General features: G+C 41.4%; 1 protein-coding gene across 1 annotated transcript in view; it reads right to left on the bottom strand.

Moving 5' to 3' along the window:
* The window catches only part of LOC126390765 (protein sidekick-1-like), a 266,873-nt gene that overhangs the window by 88,932 nt on the left and 161,987 nt on the right, over nt 1-15,954 (bottom strand). The window contains exons 7-14 of the mRNA XM_050045212.1: nt 14,502-14,604; nt 10,294-10,469; nt 7,465-7,548; nt 4,372-4,566; nt 2,472-2,588; nt 2,137-2,304; nt 1,370-1,472; nt 1,065-1,238 (exon numbers count right to left, since the gene is read on the bottom strand). Coding sequence (XP_049901169.1) covers nt 1,065-1,238; nt 1,370-1,472; nt 2,137-2,304; nt 2,472-2,588; nt 4,372-4,566; nt 7,465-7,548; nt 10,294-10,469; nt 14,502-14,604 — 1,120 coding nt within the window. The remainder of the gene's footprint in view (nt 1-1,064; nt 1,239-1,369; nt 1,473-2,136; nt 2,305-2,471; nt 2,589-4,371; nt 4,567-7,464; nt 7,549-10,293; nt 10,470-14,501; nt 14,605-15,954) is intronic.

The raw sequence follows: 15,954 nt of genomic DNA, 5'->3' as shown, positions 1-15,954 counted from the left end.
TACTCGATAGTTTTTTCTATCATGCTCAATCCAGAAGCATCCTCCCTGACAACGTTATCTGCAATTTGAATCAGCCAAACAGCTAGCTATGGATTTGCTGGTTGTTTTCCCACTTGATTACAGCACAAAAAAGTCAAAGCCGTTATTGTGCCTAATCACGAAGAAGAAAACAATTCACACTTTGTTGTATCAATGCCTGGTCTCTAGTTTACAGTATGTAAATACCATATAAACGCTGTAAAAATATAATCTACGGCAATTTTCTTAAGATAATGTTCAGGGGTTATTTCCATCCGGATCAAACTGAACCATGGTCCAGTCTGTTTCTAGTGTGAAAGTATTAAATGGCTCTGACTATGGGACCAATTGCAGGAAGTTCTGGCAGGCTATCATCATGTTATACGAGTGTTGTAGCTGCTTTAAAGAGTAACTCAGCGTAATGTGTGTGTGTGTGTGTTTGAGTGTGAGTGAGAGAAAAGTGACTGGAGGTGCGCTCAGAGCAGACAGGTGTCGGCAAACAACGCAACACAACAAAATGAGCTGGGGAAGCACATGGTGAGAGGAGGATGAGACTAAATGTTTTATTGACATTTGGTCCAACGACTTTATAAAGAGTCAGTTGGAAGAAACTAAAACAATTACAAGACTTTTTAATCATTTTCCAAGAGGATAACAGAGAGAGGGGAAATGAAAGGAAGGGAGAGCCAGTCGACAAACCAATTACTGTCAAGTGTTTAGAGATGTAGCTCACATAGGTCATGACGACAGAGCATACAGCAGGTATGTCATGTATCACATCTTTGGTACCCTTGCATTGTTGCAATGTAAACCAAAACTAGCAAGATCAAATGTATACAATATAACAGAAACGCAAACTTTGGTGTGGAATTTAAGGTGAGAGCTAGATAAGAGGATTGATAAAACTCCTACGCGTTGAGATAAAGCCAGCAGCTAGTTAGCCTAGCTTAGCACAAAGACTGGAAACAGGGAAACAGCTAGCCTGGGTCCGTCTGAAGGTAACAACATCAGTAATTAGTGTGCTTTGTGTGATTCTTTGAACTCACATGACTTCAAGTCGTGCGGAGCGAGAATCGTTGCCAGCCTTTGATGTCACGGTGCAGGTGTAATCGCCAATGTCACCAGACCATGTCTGGCCAATAGTGAGGGAGCCCTGGCGTATGGAGACACGGCCTCCACTGGAGGGACGAACCAGCACACCACCTCGATCCCACTTGAAGCTGCAATAGAGGAAGGACATATGTACTCTATACTGTATGTATTCACAGACACACAGGGGAGCAGAGAAAAGAAGCAGGCACTACAAGAGGACGTATGTAGGTACGTAAACATATAAAAGACAAGAAGGTACCTGATATTGACTCTGGGGTCATGTGTGGCATTACAGTCCAGAATAGCCGTGGTTCCTTTGATAACACGCTGGTCTGTCGGAGGCACAGAAATGACTGTACGACCTGCAAAAAAAACAAAAAAACAAAAAAACGTTAAAAGATCCAGAGGAGAAGGCATTCAACAGGCATTTACAGGCATAAATGAAATTTGTTTAATATTCTCTGACATTACTCAGTCTTATTTAAATGTGTTAATTTACTCTAGAATAATGAGAAATTCATTAGTTGACAGTTCAGCCTTGAACTACTGAAGCAAAATAGCACATAAGCAGGCCTCCTTTCTCTCACCCACAAAAACACACACACACACACACACACACACACACACACACACATAGTTATAATGTGAAAAAATTGCTTAGTCTTATCATGTTAAAGTTGCTTTTTTTTCCGACTCAGGTGTTTCATGTTTTTATAATCTAAAGAAAAAAAACTGTGGTTAATCTAATTCAACAGTTTATATATATAATCAACCATAAGTAAATTTTCCAGCTAATCAATCATCCTCTAACTCAGCCAATCAGATGACTACTTCATTGCACCAGCCCACTGCATCGATAACCAATCACACTGCTGCTCACCAGCCTGAGCTAATGCGATTTGACAGCTTCGGATAAATTAGTGTTCCATGTCTGTTTTAGTCTGTTTAGCAAATGTATATTGAACAGTTTAACGTATTTTTGTTTGTGTGTGAGGTAGTGTGTGTGTGTGTGTGTGTGTTTCTTACTCCACACGGTGAGCGTAGAGGTGGTGTTGATGGTTCCCTCTGAGTTGGAGGCGATGCACGTGTATTCTCCTGAATCCTGGAAACTGACTGGCTGAATCTGCAAACCACCTGACTGCAACAGTGTGAACCTGGGAACCTGGACAGAGCCGCTAGCTAAGACCTGTGATCCTACGGAGAGAGAGACAGAGAGAGAAAATAATAAAAATAGCCTTGAGGTGAATGAAAGTAATTAAGTCATTAACCACGTTTTTAATTACAAACACATCATGTCAGTGTGTATGTGTCGCTGTGTGTGTGTGTGTGTGCTCAGTGTGTAATGCAGAGTGTGTGGTTACCTTTCCTCCAGGTGATGGCAGGTTTGGGAGCTCCGCTTGTCTGGCACATAAACAAGGCCGTGTTCCCATCAGTTACTGTTTGGTCAGACGGAGGTAATGTAAACGTGGGGGCCACACCTGAAACACAGGGAGAGAGCATGAGAGGATCAAAGACAGACAGATTAATACTGGGTTGAGACTGGTGGAAAAAGACTGGAGCGAGAGTGAAGCTTAATGGCGAAGAGAAAACAGGAGAATGGGGAAAAAAAGAATGACAGTGTTGATCTAAACACACATGCCTCCTCTTTGATCAATGGAGGCTTTATTCATTAGCTTGTACTACGTGTGTGTGCATAAATGTGGAAGGTGGTGGTGTGGAAGCTCCATGGGGACTTTTAATTATAACGCTCACTAAACAGAGCGTAACTCTACGGAGACAAATATAACCGTACGTGCAGACGTCGACAGCAGACACGCACTGCAAAGTCAAGGCAGAGAGTTCGACTGACTTTGACTGTGACGTTAATTTCAAAAACAAAATAGTGTTTCATGTGGGGCTGTGGTTGGCTTGTCATATTGCCCAAAAGAAAAAAAAACAAAACTTATGACATAGTCCTATTTTCCAGCCCAAACACAACTCAAACTCACTTTGCAAGGCAAAGCAGCACATAGGGCTGACCCCAATGCTTCAAAGCTTCAATTACTGCCATGGTAATCAACATCCAAATTAGTGCTTGGAAGCTTAATCATTATAAGCTCTTCTCAGACAAGGACTTTTAAACTTAGTGATAGTTTTGTGACTCTGACTTGCTCTCATTTAATATCAGTCACCAGCAGTCCAGCACTACTAAAATAGGGGCAGTCTGACCACATGTGACAGGCTCACAGACATGCTAGCAAGATGTCGAGAGAGTAATAGTTTCAAAATATGTGAAGATGACCTCCAAAGATTTGAGTGCAGATATGCCAAAGGAGACAGGACTGTTACAAATCTACAACATGCTTGGCAAATCATGTGAAAACTGTAAGTTACAGCTCAGACTTTTTGCAAAATATTATCTTTTTCTTGCTAGTTTGGGTTATGTTTCTGCGACATATGTGCTAACAAAAGGACTAACTGTCACGTTATTTTAGATGCACTGAAAGGTAGAAAAGACTTCCGCACAGTAACATCTAAGCAGTGTTTCACTTTCTTGTTGAGCTTTTGATCTAATAGACCTTCATCAAAGCGTACATGCTCTGATGAAGGTCTCAGTTTGGACCAATTGATGTTTCCAGCACCTTGCCAAGACTAAGCTTGGTGGAGCGATGGCTGTCCTGCATCATGCGTGCATCAACAGAAAACGGCTGTTTCAAAAAAGTCCAGCTTATGTTCTCGTCTTTCATACCCCAACTCAACCACCCTTCCCTCCTGCAATCGAAGCTTTGATCAATCACAGATTTCTCACTTAAGCTTTGATTAAAAATGGACAGGCCGAGCAGCACACCAGGCGTTTGAATGGGAAGTGGATTTCTTTCAAATTAAAGTTAATGTATACTAAGGTCAAATGTAGGATAAAGTGAGACAGTAAGAACTATACAGCTCAAATGAATAGTTAATAATTGATTAGTCAGCCAACATTAAAATAATATGCAAATATCTTGCAAGCATTTGTTTTTTACTATTTTTCTATTCCTATTTTTCAATTATAGCATAAATGAGCTGATACAAAGAAAGTCGTACAGAGATGAAAAAGGAGTACAGCAGAGGTAAAAATTCTAATACTCGAGAAAGAAAGTCAAAGGGAAAGACAATAGTTGCCTCAAGAGGGGATGAATCAGCCATAAAACAGCAAAGACTTGTGAAAAGAGGCAATGCAGCAGTAGGTGTGTACATACAAGTGCAAACGTGTGTGTTTTATTGTGTATCAGACCAACTCACTGGATACAAGGAGTTGTGCGTGTGCCTGAGTTTCTCCGCCAGCGTTGCGAGCGAAGCACTGGAATATTCCTCCGTCTCCTGGCTGCACCCTGCGCACCGTCAGCCCGGTTGATGCGGTGACCTTGTAGCGAGGGTTGGCCAATTTGGAAAGAGGCACGGCGTCCTTATACCACTCTATCCTGGGCTGTGGCACGCCTACATGTGTGCATGTACACGAAAAAAACCAACACAGAGGGAGAGAGAGAGAGAAAATGTTCAATTTCCTTAATAACAAGCTAGCTGACCTCACTGCTGAGTAAACTGCTCCAACTCCCACTAAAACAGCTACACACATTCTTTTCACCAATCTTTCTTCACTGTTATCCACTCTCTCCCTATAAATATGCATGTGGGCATAATGACTGCTAATAATATATTGATTGGAAGGTGTGGGTGGTAGGGTAAGGGTGGCAGAAGGGGCCAAAAAACATTCTGAATAAAAGATGTGGGCAAAAGCAGCACACCGAATATCTACAGTATCGGCTCCCATCTGTCTGACGGACATGCCAGATATGACAGGCAGGGGGCTCAAGCAATTACTCTGTCTCAACCCTCCACACCAGAGTGTGTGTTGGTGTGTGTGAAAAAGAGAGAATGTGTGTGTGTGTTTGAGGGTAGGAGAGATGAATTCCACACTTTTCCTCAATCTGTTGGTGTCAAGCTTTCACAGACATGCGTGAAGTATTTTTCACCCCCTCCTTGTCTCGCTCACTCTGTCACTCTGCACTCTATCTGTCTTTTCCTCCTTCCCTAGTTCCTCCTCCCAGTCTCCATCCCTCTCTTCATACCCTCAGGCCGCTGCTATTTAATTACACTGCCACTGTATCAGATTACTGAGGAGGAACACACTCGCTCAGTGTGTGTGTGTGTGTGTGTGCGTGTGTGTGTGAGAGAGGAGTATGTTGCAGTTTTTAGAGCCATGTCCACCTCTGCTCATATAAATGTTCATGTAATCCATTTAAAAACAAGAGTCATGAACAAGTGCAATTTCCAGGCTTGGTCTCAGCCTATTAATATGCTCTTGCTGTCACAAGTATACTGTCGCGTCTCGAGAAGCCTACAAACTAGATGCACACACACACACACACACACACACACACACACACACACACACACACACACACAATGACATCAACCCTCAACACAATATAAGGTCGATAGAGTCACCTTGACACAGCCTGGGCAGTAGATACTTAAGATAAACAGTTTCTAGCACATGTACAAAGACCCAACTTCTCTGCAAACTGACTAATGTTTGCAGCACAAACATAGGAAGGAATACTTCAACCCTCAAAGATGTCCATTTGCATATCAGTTATTTAAGACGTGTTATGTTGAATTTGTGAAGAAAGTGTTTTTCTTGCATCCGTCCATGATGAAACAAGAATTAAAGAAACAGAGAAAATTCTTGTTGAATTGAAGTCATATCGGTTTACACACTCTCACATAACTCGTGCAGTATAATCCAAGTCTCATTTATCCAGTCTTGTGCTCAGTAATTCCCAAACAGAAAGCTCTTTCTGATGAACTGAACTATTAAACGTGTCTATGCTCACTCTATAAAGCCAGACTCCATTGATGAAAACAGTAATTTTACCTTGCTGAACATGGGAGTTGCTAGTCTACCACTGCCTCGATCAGTTAGTTTGTTTGTGTTATGTGTGACTTTGTAAATCTGAATCAACCCTTTAAAACACCAAAGTCACACAATAACACAAACTACCTAACTGATCGAGGCAGCAGTAGACCAGCAGCTCCCATGTTCAGCAAGGTAAAATTACTGTTTTTGTCAATAGAGTTTGGCTTTGAAGAGATCACAGATGAGCTTCCCTTTAGTTCAGTTCCCATCAGAAAAGACTGTCTTTGGAAAATACTGAGCATACAGCTGGATGAGTGAGACTTGGACTATACTGCAGGAGTTCTGTGAGGCTTTGTAAACAGATGTTTTGCTGTATTTTCAGTATTTTGATTGCGTATGAATTCAATTCATCTGGAAATTTTTTAGATTATTTCTGTGAGGACATGCGAGAAAACCAAAGTTTTCTTAACTAATTCAAAGTAACATAAGGTGAGTTATTGATACAGAAATGGTCATTTAGGGAGGGTGAAGTATTCCTTTGTGATTTGAAGTTTTCATGTGAGGATTCATCACGATTCAGATTCAGGTCCAGGTCCAGGTCTTGCCCCCTCTGGTTGCAAACAGCACCAGAGTTAGGGCCTCAGTTTGCTTCAAAGAGGCTGTCAGACCGCCTGAAACCCCACTGAATGAAGAAATTGTGTCTCACCCTTTTCTATGACTGCAGCCTTTTCAAGTGAGGTCAGCCCCCACAGGTATGAAGACTTTTGTTCTTTAGATCTAATCAGACCACATACCGTGCAACCTTGTTCTAAGATAGTTTAAGATTTTAAGCTCATCCATTTTAAGCATACTGAGACCTTAAAGTGTATTTTAACACAATGCTCTAAGAGTTATTTATCACTGTATTTGTTTCTCCTCTACATACTAACTGTGAAGATCCCTCCCTGATGCAATTCCAATATCAGAGAGAGGGGACAAAGTACGCAGCCCTTACTCTGTGCAAAAATGCATTTCAAAATTCAGCCAAAGCTAATTAGAGCCTTGTCAAATCAAGTGAGGATCTTCCAAAATGATGATGTTTTTCCACCACACAATATACCCTGTATGTGTTCTATCTATCCACCACAGCTCAGCATGGAAACACTGTCTGAGAAAACAAGAAGAGACAATTTCATATTAAAAATGCGATAAATTTGCAAGATACCTGCCTCACATGACTAACTCAGACTGTGAAGGTGTTAAATTATGTTTGGCCTGATGCATTCTACACAGAACGAAGGCTGTGGATTTGGTCACCCTTCTCTTACATTGAAACCACTTTAGAAACGTCTCTCTTCACAGCCAGTATGGGTAGGAGAAACAATTACTGCCACCAATAATTTTCTCAAAGTACATACAGGCATGTGAGTACATAAGACATGCTTGGAAAAAAGTAAGCCATCCTTGAAGTCTACACACACACATATGCAGCGTACCTGTAGCCTGGCAGGGGATGTCTACATTCCTGTCGAGGTCAGCGAGGATCTTTCTCTTAGGCTGAGCAGTCAGAGAGGGTGGCTCTGCAGGGAAACATGTAAGAACACATATAGTAGCATTTAAATATGCAGCACGTTCTGTATAAACAAGTGGATAAAATAACATCTCAAAGTGAACAACAAAAACTAAGAACACCCCATGCTGCTGGCAGCATGTTTGAACTACGAATAAAAAGCCCTCCAAAAAGGCTTCAAAAGCATTACATAGCTTGAAAGTAATCTTGAAATAAAAATTGGGAGTGTGCCCTCTACAAGTGCTTATTTTTTAATAGAGAAGAGACTCTGAGTGAAAAACACAGCACTGCAGAATAAAAATGGATCCCCCTCTTGGCCTTGAGTATCTTGAGTGTCATTGCAAGGCAGGATTTCTGTCTATATGCCCTGTGAAATGACTTCCACACACAGTCGCAGAAAAACACATCCTTTGGGTTTCCCTAGGGAAACAATCCTCCTTTTAAACTACTTCATTTCACCGCCAATAACTGCTCCCTCTAAACATCTTCACCACTGTCGCTCTAAATGCTGACAGCAGCTGTGAGACAAAGCTTCCCTTCGATTTGAATGTGAATATATGCCTTTTGGTGTATTACTGTAATGCTACGTGTTATGAAAAATTTACCTGCTCCTGCATACGCTCCATTTCTTTCAAAAACATTTGTTAAAATTTAGCGAGAGATATTGACACAGCAAGCCCAGAGAGAGGGGAGAGGGAGACAGACTGGCTAATTCATTTTCTGTCTGGCATCTCTGGAAAAGTGGCTCCACACAGTAGCGGCACCTGTTCACTGAAAAATGACTTTGAGGAAAATGAAATGTCCAGTGTATGCACTAAATAATGAATGTGTATACTGCTTGTCACAAAGATATGATTCTTCATGAACGAGGAGAAGGCATTTTCATAGAAGTCTCATTTCATTTCTTTTTCTCTAAGGCTCCATACTTGTTTAATAATAACATATAATAGTAATGTTTTGACATTGTGCTGTCATTTTAATGCTGCTCTACTTAAGAACAGAGGAGCAAAAAAATCCCTTTCCGTGATTTCTCTCTATTTCTCCTCCGTTGCTTCACACAGTGGATGGGTAAACTGAGGTGGAAACACAAAAAAAGACAAACTGCAAGTTTGATCAAGCTCTGCATGTGTGTGTGTGTGTGTGTGTGTGTGTGGACAGCTACACAGTAGACTCCCTTGCTGCTGCTACATTTATTCTTCTCGACTTTAAAGTTCTTTACTTTTAAACCCACACATGCGCGCATCTCCTATCTTTATTGTGCACGGTGGAATTCGGCACGATTTTTGACAAGAGAACGAGGGAGGCGTGCAGTGAACGGAAGAACGGGAAAACAAGAGATGAATAACAGCCATGTGGCGTGACACCGATAACACGGATGCATTAATCGCTTTCACTCAGGTGAGTGCAAGGACCTAGATGCACAAATACAACACAACACATTTTGAAGTGTTTGGGCGGTTGGGTTTAGAGCTTTGAGCTTCCGTGGATCCTCTGCCGTCTGCCTGCAAAACAAAGATGGAGCACAACAACAGATATAGTGTTGTTTGCACCAGTAGTCTGTCATACATATTCCGATTAGTGGATCTGGGCAGAAAAGAAATGAAATTGAATAATGAATACCTTTGAGGCTGTCTCTTTCTTTCACACAGACACATACACTATTCTGTTTAGGAATCCCTTTCATTGCATCAAGGTCTGTTGAGCCCATAGCAGAAAAAGAGGATCAGTACCAATGTATTCATCAGTCTCTACTCCTCTGATACATATGAATGCATGTCGACTTTGTCCCTGCCAGGCAAGCCTTAACAGTCCTGTTGGCCTAATGAAGGAAGATAATGTCGAGAGAGAGAGAGATAGAGGGAGGCAAAAGACAGAAAAAAAAGAGGGTACAAAAATTGGCTGTAGATAGTGAGCAGGGGAACAGAAAGAGAATGAGCGGGGTATAAATATTCAGGCAGGTCTTTTCTGACTAGTGAGTATTCTGTAGGCGTGGGTAGTTTGCTCTCTCTGCGTTAGGTGCTCCCTCGCTCCGACAATCACAGCAGATCAAAAAGACGCTGACGAACTAGGGGAGAAAAGTTTCGCTTCATCAATCACACGCTCCCTGCCTGCGTGCGTGTGTTGTTTTCTATTTACGCACACATATCGAGGACAGGAGTGGATTGCGACGAGTTCTTCTGTTTGAGTGCTTTCAGTGTTCTCTTATTGATTGGCGACTCCAGGGAACAAAACTAATTTAGCCACCGGGCAAATGGGCATGTATGTCTGCGGTGCCTTTTTGTGACTGCGACTGTGACACATATGCATGTGTTTGTCAGCACACATAGATGAATTAGTGCGTACATGAATGCAACAGCTGTTTGTGACTGCAATGGGCCGTTTCTTGGTGAGTGTGGACAACAGATTCAGCTCGAGTAGTCCTGTAGTTGACAGTCACTGCCTGGGGTGTTCACAGTCATGCTTCCAGGAGAAAAGTAGGAATAAATGGAGGAATAAACAGGGTGAAACAGCGCCTGGAGTAAGAAAAAAAAAAAAAAAAAAAAAATGTACAAGAAAAGACGAGAGCGAGGCTAAAATAGAAATTAATGGTACATGTTGAAGGCATTAGACTTGATGGGTCAGGCCTACCCAGGATAATCATAGATAATCATGTTAGGCGGTGTGCGTGTGTGTGTGTGTGTGTGTGTGTGTGTGTGTGTGTGTGTGTGTGTGTGTGTGTGTGTGTGTGTGAGTGACTGCCCTTTTCTTTTCTTACCCATTACAGTGAGGTGTGCCCTTGCCTCCACAGGTTTGGCAGTGCTGTTGCTAAGCGACGCTTCACAAACATACAACCCTGTGTCAGAGGAGGTGGGGGCAGGAATAATGAGCCGACGCCCACTGGCCAGACGACGCCCATCACGTTTCCACGACACCACAAGGCTGTCCACCGGTCTGAGGGGAGAAGACAGGAAGAGAGGAGAAGCGAAAGAATAGCAGGAATGGGGTGAATTGGAGAAAAAGGAAAAGAGTGACAGAAGGCAATTACAACATATTAAATCCATCAGTTTATGTGTCAATGAGGCAGGAAATGAATGATGACAGTCTGTATATCAGAGCAGTCAGCTCTACTCAGCATGAAGGAGCGTCAGTCAGTTACTCTGGATGTTGGAGAAAGGAAATGGGTTTTCATGTATAGTGAAATTTTGTTTTGGATAAACAACATCAAAACAACATCTTTTTGTGTGTGTGTCTGTGTGTGTATTTCTGCAAGACAGCATTAATACAGCATTGTATCTATTCATGAAAGTGCAGCTCAGTTTTTTTTTGGTGCATTTTCATGTTCTTACAAGCAATCTGCATTAAAATTTGCAACTGATTTACTAGGACCACAACTAATTATGTAATCAGCCACTGGAACTGCCTTCCAGATGCATTTTCTTAAGGACATCTTAAAAGTCGTAGTTTAATTATGGGATTTGTCCACAAACAGTAAGCTGTGAAAATAATTAAAGTAGTGATGCAAATATGAATACTCACTGATAATACAACATCATACGACATATTAAAACATTGCTAAGGCTGCAATTAAACAACAGGAATTATTTATTTTGGAGCCAATTACTTATTGGTTTAAAGTAATAAGTAGGTTCTTGGTTAGAGGGGTTTGTTAAAACCAATGTAGTAAGAGTCATTAAACAAACAGAAATTATTCACGTGGAAAGACATAAAACAGTGCATAAAGACGGCTGCGTGTGAAATACGAGCTACTATCATAGTGAACAAGTGATCTCCCCAGAATATATTAGTTTAAAAGTCATCAATGTAACACTCTTTTCATTTATTATTGTAACACTTATGCTTCTAAGAATTTCTTTGGTTTTTATTCCAACAGCAATCACTTTGACATGACATCAGATAGAGCAACCAAAGGATGTAATAAGAGATCTGGAGGTGGTGAAGACAAGATGGTAATTCAGCTACAGCTGGCAACTTTTATAATAAAATACCCTTTTGCCATATTTGCTCAAACTGTCACTACATACACACAATATTATATGACATTGATAGTCTGGGGGAAAAAATCATGTCTCTCCTCCTCCTCCTTTTGCCTCTCATGGCATTTGCCACGAAAAATCAGAGCCAAAGAGTCTTTAACAGAACTGTCACTCAAGTCAATCACTGCTTGTGAACTGCGGACAAATGTCAAACTAAGCAGCGCTGATCAAATATGAGTCAAAATTCTGATACTGTGTTGCCTATGTTTTGCCTGAAATGTTTTCAGCAACATATTTTAGTGTACTGTTTAGCTGTAAATTGAGAAAGTTTGTCACCCTCCATGTTTGATATAATCAACTGGAAGCACCGCCCATCAACAGGAGCAGCTTTCTCATTTTACAGCTAAACAGCACACTGAAATATGTCTCACCTCAAATGTCTTCAGAAATGTATTTTAGGGTACTGTTTAGCTGTAAAATGATCAAGTTGCTCCAATCAGTGGGCAGTGCTTCGAGATGATTGTATCCAACATGGCGACCGGGGGACAAACTTTCTAATTTTTCAGCTAAACAGTACACTAAAATACCTTTCTGAAAACATTTGAGGTGAGAAATAAGCAATGCAGTATCAGACTCTTGAGTCATATTTGATCAGTACTGCCTAGTTTGACAGTTTGACCGCAGTTCACGAGCAGTGAGTGACAGCTGCGGTAGGGACTCCTTAGCTCTGATTGGTGCTGTTTGGATCTGTTTGAGTTCACATGCAGTGAGACCATTAGGAGCAATCTGAAAGGTATGTGATGTGGAAAGAAATGGAAAAAACTGCATTTTTGGGCAGATCTTGTATTCAGCAACATATTTTCTGCTGCTGTTCTGGATGTTAGTAAGCCCAGTTTAGTAATTATGAGAGACATAAAACCATTATTTGTAAGATATCACATTATACTCTCGTTTTTTCATAGTTGGTTGGAGGAATATGCAACCAAGTCCACTTAATATGCAGTCCGACTGTAAATAATACAATGTCAGACATAAAATGTGTTTGTCTTTTCTTTGGATACAGCTGAGAGTACGCTGCTGCCTCTCTCAGACGATACACCTCGAGGTGTAGACAAAGGTGGAAGGAAAAGTAATTAAACTTATGGCTAGGCTGATCTGTCAAAATTTTAATATGCTTACTCAGTGGGTCCTGTCCACAACAAAAGAATCCAAAATGTATCCACAGACAGAAAAGTAGATTTTACAGCCCTTAAATATGAGACCGACGGGCACAGATTGAGCTCAATCAAACTCCTAATCATCTTAGCACTCTACCAGGACTGTATTGGTGCATATGACTGATTAATGGTTAATGGATGTGGATAGCAGATGCTTTTAGACTTCAGCACTGCACTTGATTTCACTGATCGTGCTCTTCTTTCCCCCAAACTTCAATGGAAGAGTTTCTTTCTTTCAGTTGTTCCCTGGGTACAGACTTATTTCTCTGGAGTGAGTATCTTTCAGTGGATTCTCTGATATCAGAAATAGTCCCTGTGGAGTGGGTTGTTTCTGGAAGAAGAAATGCAGGAAATTCTGAGCTAATTTGTCTGCACTTGTAATACCAATAGAGTGGGTTGCAAAGACCCAATTACATGGTGTTCAATAAAAAAAAAGACTGGCCTGAGCATATTTCTCATTATTTGTATGATGGGAATGGATCCTACTGTTGCTAAGATTTTTTTTTCAGCCCACTGTAGGTACATTCCTATCTTCTATTATGTCTAATGTGGTTCAGTCGCTTGTTTTTTCATACTGTACCTTGAGTGCTACCCGGTGGTCAAGTGCTGGTCAAGTGCCTCTGAGAAACATTTAAATAGACTTCGACTTTCACAGATCAGAGCAGCACGTCTAGCCCAGACTAAATAACACAATCCAACAAAAACCTTGAACAAACAGTTCACAGTGAAGCTCTGAGCCCTGTATATCACCTGTTGGGATCAGATGATTCAGGCTCGCAGTGCTTTTATCTGGTCAGAGCAGCCTCAGCCTCACTTTTCTGTCCAATTAATGGTGGATCCATACAAGAACATGCCTCTGAGAGAATATGCTAAGTACAGATAAAGTTCTCCTCGTGTGTATACTAGGATCAACTGTGGCTAGCAAGAAGCAGTTTTCTTCTAGGGCAGGTAGCTGACCTGTAGAGCCCTCCCCAAAGGAGGTAAAAAATGGCCAAACAGTTGCTTCTCCACCCTCTGGCAATAGATTCAGTGAATTCAGTGTGTAATACAGAAAACACTGGCAAGTACTGCAGAAGTTATACATATTGTAGTTATATTGTACCCATGCCAACCCCTGTGACTAAAAGTGTTCCCTTTGTCTTGAGAAAAGAGTCTAAAAGAGTCACTTGTTTAAAGGAAATAAAAGAACACACTACATGCTGAGTTCAAAACAGAAACTGTATTGTTTAACATAAAGCACACATAAGCCAGAGCTCAGTTGTCTTTTCACGGACACAGTGGGAGATTGGACAGTGTTTATCTAAGAGATGAGTGGAAACTGATTTCAGCTCAGTTCCTGGCAACTCTTGAACTGAGGCAGAATTTATTGTTGCTCTGAAAAACATCTGTTGAGTCAGAATAGCCTGCACCCCCGGCGTCAGTATGTGTGTGTGCGTGTGTGTGTGTCTATACAATACTTGGAATGGGCAAGTTTGTATGAGTAAGTGTGTTACATTTCCTTGCTGATATCTGATGGGACTTTGATCCAACTTCTGTTTAAGTTAACTTGGTACAAGTGTGTGTGTGTGTGTGTGTGTGTGTGTGTGTGTGTGTGCGTATGTGTGTGTGTATGTACACTAATACTAGAGGGAGAGACTTGCTGAGCTACGAGTTTATGTGGTGTCCTCTAATTGCCCTGGAAGAAAACAGCGCTGTCTAGCAAGAAAGGAACTCGTGTGTGAGTGTGTGTGTTTGTGTGTGTGAATGCGTGCGTGTCAATAAAATAAATTTACCTGGCATTAGCAATACACTCCAGTGTCGCCTCGCTCCCTGCCACCACTGTTGTGTCTTTGGGTCCGATCACAATCGCCGGAGCCACAACTTCTGATTCAGGATCTGTGACAGAGGGAGAAAATATGAGAGGCAGTTTAGACCATAAATCACACACAGCAGCACAGACGCAGACCAGAAGAGTCTTTCACTCACACTACTCTACACTTTATACAATCACAGTCTCTTGCACTTACCATGATACTTTTAACACACAAATATATGCATCATGCTCGTGTCCTTTTTAAAAAATGTTATCTAACCCTGGACAGACACTGTGCGGATATAGCCTGACAGTATTCAACTCCAAATTGGTCTAAAGACTGATTTTATCATCAGCCTGTTATTTCAACAATCCAACATTATGATATCAGATACATTTCTGGCTTTTCAGCTTGTTTTCATATAATTGGAGTGGTATTTTACATGTTGTGGCTAACTGTGGTATTGACTGAGACTGTGCTTATAGACAAAACCAGCAGTCTCAGGTATAAACAGCATTGTACATTTCCACAAACCACAGCTTAAACAGCTGTTACAGCTTAAAGTTTCACATGTATGACATAGTTCAGATTACATGTATATGAGCTGTGTCACTCATCAGGAGAGGGATGACACATGGGCAAGTAGGCTGCCAAGCAACAGACAGCAGCAGACCACTGATCAAGACCAACAAAAGTGGGCTGTCCAGCCCTGCTGCCAAACATTTTAAGCCAAATAAATGTTTCCTAACCCTTTCTAAATGGCTTTTGAGCCTCAACCTCAACACACATTAACCACTGAATTGTCATGACCAGCATGCAGTCTGTAAAAAAAAAAAGAAGAAAAGGACAAAAATAAATGTGGTGGGGCGTCGGTGGCTTAGTGGATAGAGCAGGCGCCCCATGTACAAGGCTGTTGCTGTAGCGGCCTGGGTTCGAGTCCAGCCCGTGGCCCTTTGCTGCATGTCACTCCCTCTCTCTCTCTCCCCCTTTCATGCTAGACTGTCCTGTCAATTAAAGGCTAAAATGCCCAGAAAAATATCTTAAAAAAAATAAAAATAAATAAAAAAAATAAATGTGGAAAAAGAAGCTGGGATAACAAGAATCAACAAGCATCCCCACTGGAGATAAAAAATGAATGACCACATGGGTGGAAATCAAAAGCAAAGATGGAGAAATCCCTCCCATCACCCCCAGGTCACAACATGAAATTTAAAATTGAAATGTAAAGAAATGTGATGTTTCAACATATGGTAAATGGACCTGCACTTGTCATCCGACCACTCAAAGCGCTTGTTACGCTACGAGTCACATTCACCCATTCACACACACATACATACACTAGTGGCCAAGGCTAACATACAGGGTGCCACCTGCTACTCAGTTTTGAGTGTTTTTAACGCACTCACACACCAATGGAACAGCCATTGAGAGC

Source organism: Epinephelus moara, chromosome 5 (assembly GCF_006386435.1).
Source record: "Epinephelus moara isolate mb chromosome 5, YSFRI_EMoa_1.0, whole genome shotgun sequence".
NCBI classification, from domain to species: domain Eukaryota; kingdom Metazoa; phylum Chordata; class Actinopteri; order Perciformes; family Serranidae; genus Epinephelus; species Epinephelus moara.
This window is presented reverse-complemented; position numbering and strand designations above follow the sequence as displayed.